This window comes from Chaetura pelagica, unplaced genomic scaffold (genome assembly GCF_000747805.2).
Source record: "Chaetura pelagica isolate M959 unplaced genomic scaffold, ChaPel_1.0 scaffold221, whole genome shotgun sequence".
Lineage (NCBI taxonomy): Eukaryota > Metazoa > Chordata > Aves > Apodiformes > Apodidae > Chaetura > Chaetura pelagica.
This window is the reverse complement of record NW_009952533.1, coordinates 12,616,991-12,625,829: the sequence shown is the minus strand read 5'-3', so window position 1 is coordinate 12,625,829 and position 8,839 is coordinate 12,616,991. Positions and strand designations below refer to the sequence as shown.

General features: G+C 36.4%; 1 protein-coding gene across 1 annotated transcript in view; it reads right to left on the bottom strand.

Moving 5' to 3' along the window:
* INTS10 (integrator complex subunit 10) overlaps positions 1-8,839 on the bottom strand; it is a 21,114-nt gene that overhangs the window by 5,427 nt on the left and 6,848 nt on the right. Inside the window, exons 8-15 of the mRNA XM_010008963.1 lie at positions 7,452-7,585; positions 6,690-6,843; positions 6,014-6,096; positions 5,046-5,198; positions 3,802-3,910; positions 3,338-3,417; positions 2,692-2,854; positions 1,044-1,137 (exon numbers count right to left, since the gene is read on the bottom strand). Of these exons, the coding sequence (XP_010007265.1) occupies positions 1,044-1,137; positions 2,692-2,854; positions 3,338-3,417; positions 3,802-3,910; positions 5,046-5,198; positions 6,014-6,096; positions 6,690-6,843; positions 7,452-7,585 (970 nt within the window). The remainder of the gene's footprint in view (positions 1-1,043; positions 1,138-2,691; positions 2,855-3,337; positions 3,418-3,801; positions 3,911-5,045; positions 5,199-6,013; positions 6,097-6,689; positions 6,844-7,451; positions 7,586-8,839) is intronic.

The window sequence follows — 8,839 nt, the reverse complement described above, 5'->3', positions numbered from 1 at the left end:
TATCATACAGAGTGTAGCATACCCTGATTCTTGCCTTCATATAGCTGGTTACAAGCAGTGAGAATATAGCAAGAGTTTGAAAATCTAGAGCTTAAAAGAGAAAATACTCTGTCACATAATTAAGCATTTGTATTTCTTTTTATTTTATTTAATTACACCTAGTATCTTATTTTTGTGTTAGTTACCTTGAACTCTGGAAAATCAATTTAGTAGTCCAAATTTGCATCCAGTTGTCTAATGTTGGGCTCCCATGCCTTGAAAATTTCAGCCCATTTCTAGCCAGTGAATAGCCAGACTCAAACTGGAATTTCAACAAACTTCAGCAGTCGCCTTCTTACAAAGCAAAATACTACAAGCTCTAATAAACAACCAGGATATTCCAAAATATTCTGCCACCAAAACCCTGCAGCAGATATTTGTTCAGTCTTGACTCAAAACTAAGAACACCTAGGAAGTTAATCCAAATTATTAATTTCCATCAGCATCTCATAAGCTAAACAGAATAAGCTTGTTCAGTACATAGCAAGAGATGACCTGCTAGTTCTGATGAAAGGTTATTAGAGTTTACCTGGAGTGTAATTGAATTTATATTTTATACCTGAGTCATCATTCAGTGGTCTTTCATAACTTTGTCTACAACAAACAGTCCCTTCTGTTCAGCATTACGGTTGAGCAAAATTATTAACAACACCTTGCACTCATGCTTAATTATTTAAAGAATTCTTGCAAAGTGTATGGTTGGAAGAGAAATAATGTTATCACTTTAATGTGAATCATTCTAAAGCAAATGCTGCACTTAAAAATAAAGTTCTGTAAAAAAGCAGGAGTTCAAAGTTGAAAAAGCCCCCAAAAGAATTCACAAATCAGCAGGAGTCAGAAAAAAAACCTCACAGCCTGCTCTGAACTCTTTCACCAACTTCTTAAGTTTAAAACCAAAGACATTACACACTCACTATCCAAAAGATTACATAAAAGCAAAGAAAAGCAGAACATACTCTTTTTTTTTTCCCCAAATAAAACAGTAAATGCTTTTTTATCCTTACTTGATCAACATTGCTTGATTTGGCAGCAGTTCCAGATGAATTTTCCCTCCTTCTTGTGTTCTTAAATAAGCAAATTCCTCCAACATATCAATATCTGAAGAAAATGTTAAAGATTTGAACAGAGAAAAAATTACAGAGAACATTCCTTCTTATCCTTCATATTGAAGCTACACTGATGAATTGGCAGTGAAAATTAACAGCTATTGAAATATCTCATTCTTAAAAGTGAAAAAGATCACAGCATGTATTCATAATCCTCCACAAATTAATGAAAAATGGCTTTTTAAAGTGCAAACCACAACAGTCAAGTTCTTTCCACATTTCTTCGTATGTACAGTCAGAGGTAAAGAAAGATCATCTCTCCAGTGAAATTCCCTGGTTGGTTTTACTTCCTTCTCTTGCATTGCAGGTTACCAAAGCAGTGCATTCTGAGGCTGGGACTTAAGGAAATGCCACCACAGTGGCACATACTACCCTTTTTAATTTTTCTATTTTGGTCCCATTTTTAGCTTTTCTTCTTTATATTTTCTTTCCTTTAACCAGAGCTTTCTTAGTTGTCTCAGATAGGAACTAAGACTCCTTGCTTCCTGGAGACCATGGCTGTATGTCTATTTAGGTTAAACACTAAATTGTCCACCTCTGTGTATGCTGACCAAAGTATATGTATATATATGTATATATAGAAATCGTAATATAGATATCAAGCATGCTTTGGATGAACTTTGACATAACTCATGAACTTACTCAACCCAAAAATCTTACCCACACAAAGCATTTCATAAGCAATAGCCAAAATCATTCAACTCTTCAACGCAGAGGTACTGCTTTACTGTTTTTGTAACAATCTTGTAGTGTAATGCCTTATATATCTTAGTGGAAAAAGGTGCCATCACTTGCACCAGCAGCCTAAGATGCTGCTGTTTTTCTGAATGGAAGTGCAACCATAATGCACTCTTAGATGCCAGAACAAGTGACAGGAGGCATATTTAAGTCCAGTGTGCACTGCCACCTATTACAAGAGGTTTGCATGGTATGGTGTACTGGTTTTGGCTGGGATAGTCAATTTTCTTTGTGATATGGGGCTGTGTTTTGAATTTGTGCTGAAAATCATGTTGATAATGCAGAGATGTCTTAGTTGTTGCTGAGCAGTGCTTACACAGAATCAAGGCCTTTTCTGCTTCTCACCCCACCATCAAGTAGCTTGGGAATTCACATGAAGCTGGGAGGGGGGACAGCTAGGACACCTGACCCCAACTGACCAAAGCGATATTCCACACCATACATCATCATGCTCCGTATATAAAGCTGGGGAAAGAAGAAGGAAAGGGGGACAATGGAAAGTAGTGAAGGAATTCCTTGTTTTGCTCTGCTTACATGAACTGCTTTTGCTTTACCTATTAAACTGTCTTTAGCTCAAACCACAAGCTTTCTCACTTTTATCTTTCTGTTTCTCTCCCCTCATCCCACCAGGGCAGGGAGTGAGGGAGTGGCTGTATGATCCTTAGCTGTTGGCTTAAACAATGACATATGGAAATAAATACCAAATATGATTCATGGAGAGAGCTGCTGCTGCAACAATCAAACAGCTTCTTGAACACCCCAACACAGTTTTGGATGCAAAAGACATTCTTGGTTAATAAAAGGATACTTGTGACATAGTTGAAAAAATTCTCATACTGGAAGTTTCCTTGTTGACAAATTTTGTTGATGGCTTTCAGGAATAAGTTCTCCCCCCTTGGCCACTCATGCTGAAGTAGAACAACTACGTGGCCCAGCGCCATATCATCTCTGTTGTCTGTGAAAGCTCTGAGCTTTGGGGAAAAAACTGATATTGAGACAATCAGGAAACACATTTCTTTTATAAATATATAGGATTCATCTCACCTAAATCTGTGCAAATATAAAAAAAGATAATTAGGAAAGTATTTAATTCTGCCCCAATACATATATTAAAATAGTTTGAAAATTTCCAGCCAAAATACCAAATTCTCTCCACTGCCCTATAAGGGAAGTCTGAATATGGACAAAAATATTTTGAGAATAATTCTATCTCCTCTGCCCAAACCTAAAGGAATAAAGAAGAAATAAGAGAGAACAAACCCTTCTCCACCAATACTCCCTCAACCCAAAAAAAAAAAGACCCACCACAAACACATTTAGGTGAGAAGCACTTGAAGCAAAGCACGTCACACCCAATCACACCACTGGGGTAAGGCCATGCAGTTTCAGGACCTCAGATACATAAACCAGGCCTTAGAGACATAAGGGAATTTGAAGCCTTGACTATAGCTTACCTTGAAACAAGCTAACAATAGATGAAGGCAGTAAGGCATGATAGCTCTACTGGTACATGGCCAAAGCTTCAAATCAGACCCTGCAACAAAACAATTTATCATACACTTCTTCAGGGGTCTCATGATAATCCAAGTTTGAAATAAATTAGAATGGAGCAAAGCGAATCTACAGTTGTCAAATCTCAAGCAGGGAGAAAAACTTGGAGGATTATTAATTATTTAATATATTTATTATTTAATTCACTATTTAAAACGTGAAATTACATGTTTTAACTTTTTTTCGTCATTTTTCTGTGGTAGGACTTTGTCATCAATAGATACCAGCAGGAAAACCACTCACAAAAACAAAGATAAAGAACTTACTTCCTTTTCATAACACAAAAGGAGAAGTATTATATATTCAAGTGAAATGTATGAACTAAAATTGAGCTGATACCGAATTTAGGGTAGTAGCAACTCCATACCTTTCCTGAACTTAGACTTTACTTTAGGTTGCTCCTCTTGTACTTTACCTCCTTCTTGGATTGGAAGTAAAATACAGCACATGAGGTCAAGCACTTTTTCACATGTTTGCTGAAAAAAAATGAGAGAGACATGGTAATGCTAAGTCTAAACTAGACTTCTTAAAACTCAGATACATTAATGATGATTAAATATGTCAGACACCACATAAGCCAAAAACAACCATTAAATGCTTGGCTATAATGTGAGTGGACTTACTGTGTAACTTAACTTGGGTTGAACAAAGAAGATGAAGCTTTCATGAAACAACCTCCGAGAGCCTACGTAAGTCATTTTAATTGTGAAAAAATACGTATTTGCATTCTTCATTTCAAGAGGGTAAGATCAATGCAATGCAAATAAAAAAAAAAACTGTTTTATTTTGAAGGATTAAGTTTTCAAACTAATTCTTAGAACAGTTTTTAAAAGCTTTTTCTGTCCATGGTAAAAATAGAAAGGAAAATGGGAATCTGACAGCATGACAGAAATGCAATGAATCTTTAATGCTATTTCCTAGAGACAGTAAGAAGTCAGTGGGGATATGTTATCACATTTCCCACAAAAAAAAAAAAAAAAAGTAAACTGGAAGGGACAAAAAGGTTTGTCCATTAGTATGAGGATGACATTAGATCCTATGAGACCCAGTCAGTATTATCAGTGCTGACTCTGACTGACCTCAGACCACCATGTGCTCCTGTAGTATTAAAAACATGAAATATGTATTGCAAAGCTAAAGCAATTTCAGAGCTCAGGCCAGACAATATTGGTTTTGAGTTTCTTATAATGTCAGTTGAAAACTAATTCTTTTCTAAGATGATCACAGAAGTTTATTTTCTACAAACCTTTTCATTCCCCAACTACATGAAGCCTATACCTAATGATTTTCCCCTCAATATTTAAAACTGTTTCAGTGAAGTTAAGGAATCTAAATTCAAGGTTACATTTAGAGACAACTCAAACACCTGCACCTATGGAAATCAAATCAAAACTACCAAACAGACTATAAAAGAGAGATACTAATGGACAGTCAGTTAATGTGCCAGGAAGTGCAATTCTTCTCCCTGTGAAACATGGATTTTTCAGTAGACCCTGGCTGATGTTCAATACCCTGCTGAAAGCAGGCTAAAGGGAAAATTCAAAAGGAGCAAGTAAAATAGGAACCCTAGGACCAATGATGAAGGACCAGTGTGTGGATTGCAGTACATACTCGATATTCTCCGAGGGCAAAGTGGCATGATGCTAACTGGATTAGTGCTCTCTGATTTTCCAGTGATCCTTGTCCTGTAATTTGCTGTGGAGAATGAGAGCCCTGAAGAGCTGCCAAGTGATGTAGGCTGCTAATTGCTTTTTTGTACTGACCCTTTAAATAAAAGATATAAAAAGACAGTGTTAAGATCTCCCATATACAGTGGGTAGAAAAATAGAAATAAAAATTCCCTTACAAAAAGCTTTCAAAACAGTGTGTCCAAGTAACAGGACATCAAAATTTTAATCTAGCAGAACACTCTCCAGTGATGTGTTGTGTACACAAGTGTGGATCAATCACTTGCAAGGCAGTGAAAAGAAACAGAATTCTGTGTTAAAAAGCCTGCTTACAAAATTGTATTTATAACTGAAACAAATTATTATGCTCTTCAGAGCTAATTACTTTACTTGTACTAATAAAGTTTGGAATAGCTTTTGTTCAGGTACAAGTGCAGGCAAAAATAAAAGATCGCCAAAGGAAAAATATAGAAGAACAAGCTTTGTTCTATAAACGGTATTTGGAATTAGTACAGTCAGCCTAATTTCTAAGGAGAATGATAAATTTTAACTGAGACATTTTAAAATCTGCTGTTTGAAAATTCTTCTCCCTTATTCTTCAATAGAATGTACTGACAGATTAAAAAAAATGTACTCTTCCTCCAGAACACTAGAGATATTTACACTGGTCAAAATGCAAACACAGAGGTCCTTTCCACATGCCAAAACCAGCTGTACTGAATCAGCTACTGGTACAGGAACACCCTAAGTAGGGTTCCTAGCTTGTGGTAAGAACACTACAATGCCATCCCCAAAAGGTTCACGCTTTAAAGGATAAAATCAGTAGACTCTTAAAGCAGTCAAAGTGGCTAATCAGAATGGCTATTCACTAAAAGGAAGAGCATTGTAGTAGTTTTTCCTTTATTTTTTTACCTGGTAGATGATCATGTCTGTAAGAAAGATTCTTAACCAAAGCCAGGTCTCTGTCTTCCATGACAAACAAATTCTGGTGAACTCTGCATAAGCGGTCAAAGAAGAAAGAGACAACTAAGCATTTCACAGCTTAAAAATCAGTTACATAGAAAAAACAAAATAGCTGAATTTAAAAGTGTACAAACAAAACAGTAAGTGTGTGAAATCTTTCAAATATAGGACACTCTCCTCCTATATAATACTATTTTGACTATATTTCACAATTTTCAACAAATCTAAAAGCAGCTAGGTGGTACTATTTGCCTGCTTTTTGTTTTCAAGATTATCACACCAGATGTTATGAGAGAGGAACAGACATGGTAAAGACATCTTAAGCATGAACTTAAGAAGCCGTTAGCAGCACATCCTCATCGAGTATTAACAGCACTACTACTACTGAACTGCTTCTTCAGTAAAAGCTGCTTCCAAGAGAAGTGGGGGCAAGTAAGCAAAGAGGCATGAAGAAATGAAACTTAACCCACCAACAAAATATTCAGATGCAAGAACTGATACAGCTTCTCAGATCAAAAACACTCAGGACCCAAAGTAAGTTCAATGTTAATGGTTCTATTTTAACAAAATACTTACATGCACGGCAATGAAGCCCTAATGCAATTCTGCTGGCAGCTAGTCTTACCTTTGTCAAGTGATTCCAGTGAGTACAGCAGCTCCCAGCTCTCCCTTGCCAGTTTAAAGCTCTCCAATACTTCAATAGAGTTTGCAAGATCTGCCTTGTTTACTGTAATATGGCGACTTCGTGTCTTCCCAGAAGGATCCTCATCATCCGAACTCTGCTTAAGAATCAGTATAAAATAAGATTAACTTCTTAATTTATACTAATTTCAAAGGACTCTAAAGTCACAGAAATTTTTCTCAACACAAGAAAATAATGCTGTACTGGAGATGCCAAGGTCCTAGTGACTTCTTGCTTAGCTTGTTTTAATACTAGAACAATCTGTTTTGCTACCAATAAACTCAGAGGTATAGTGTGATGAACAGTTTTAACAGTTCCAATCATGAAAAGTCAATTAATTTGGAGGTTTAGCTGTAGAACATGACTGCTATGGCTACCATTTTTAACAGCTTCAGCAGTCTCTGCTGAACTCTTTCAAGGTGAAGTGTTCCCATCAGCACATACATGTCTACAGCAATTGCTACAAAATTTGTTCTATTCTTGCTGGCTTTAGCAAAAAAAACCCAAACAAACAAACAAAAACACAAAAAACAAACAAACAAACAAACCAATTTAAAAAAAAAATCCTGTTTGCAAACTGTGGTCATATACACCTATTACAAGGTAGCTCTGGAAATACGTCTACATCTGTGTCAGAACCGCTACCGTCTAAATTCCAGCACCAATGCCATTCTTGTAATGAATGAAAAGGTCTAGCAAACTTACCATTGTTTTTTCTCTTCCTTCTGCAAGCTTCCTCTTTTTGTGTATGTGTTTGTTACGATCAATATCTGTATCACCATAGATGTTGGTCACATCCTCGAGAAGGACAAGTGGGGCTTGGTTTGGAGCATTTGGACCTGGATTTAAACATAAATTAATACAAAATTATTCTAAACTGATGTGAAAGGTACCCCATACCTACATTTGTTTCCTTCACGAATAATGATGATACTGCTAGAGAAAACAATCTGCAATTAATTCACTTAAGTTACATAAGCTTAAATTATTCTGGTTAAGGCTATGGTTCTCCCAAAGCAGCCTTATGGTACAGCTCAGAATGCATTTACCAGATGTCAAAAGGGTTTGCTTGAGAGATTCAGAGTACCTTTGAATCCTTTTCTTATGGAGCAGTCACAAGATAGATTCAGGCAGCAGGTGTTCTCTCAAGAAGCATTATTTGCTTTTCTAAGTACAACTATTCAACAGGTGAACAGAACAAATGGCACTGAAATTAACAGCCACAAACATGGCAAAGAACAGCAATGTTCTCAAAACATTCTCATGAGAAACCAAAGGAACACCCTGACAGGCACTGATGCCTCAGAGAAGTGAATGTATTTTATCACAAGATTTTCCTAGTAGGATCACTTAGTGTCAGCTTTGCCCCCACTGATTTCACTGTACAGAACTAAACCTTTAATTGACTCCCAGAGCCTATCATCACTCTACAAAGCCTCTAGATAAGTCGTATTTTGAAGAGCAGATGACTTAACTTCTACTTTCACGGGTGTCACAGAACATCTGGTGGGATCCAATACCTGTTGTTTCAGACCTCATTGCTTAAGTTTCAGTAGATATAAAGTGGGAACAACACCTCTTAATCTCAAACAATATTGGTACACAGCCACTACTGGGAAAGTTTTCCTTCTGAAAACATTTTCTCCTTTTGCACAAACAAGTTGTTTATAGATGGCAAAGCTTGGACAAAGAAATAAAAGAAACATAATTGCTGTTGGACCTAAGTCAAACGGTGACAAAAGGAAAGGTGAAATCCACTAATCTGTTTTTCTGAAATCTCCACCAGAAAAAACAGTAGTGTGGACAAATATTTTCAGCACAAGCATTTCTTCTCTGTTTCCAGAAAAATATGAGGCTAAGGCCTTGTTCATAACTGCAAAGAGCTAATTTGAGATCTTAGTATAAGAACAATACTTAATGTTTTGACATAAAAGAAACCATACTAAGCTTCTCCGATCTACTCAAAAGTGGTGTATAATTAGTCCACTACAACAGAAATTAATGTTACAAGAAACAACCAACCTGGCATGCTTAACAAATAATGTTGTCTCCTCTAACTAGGTTCAAACTCAACACTACCATTGAAATGTTCC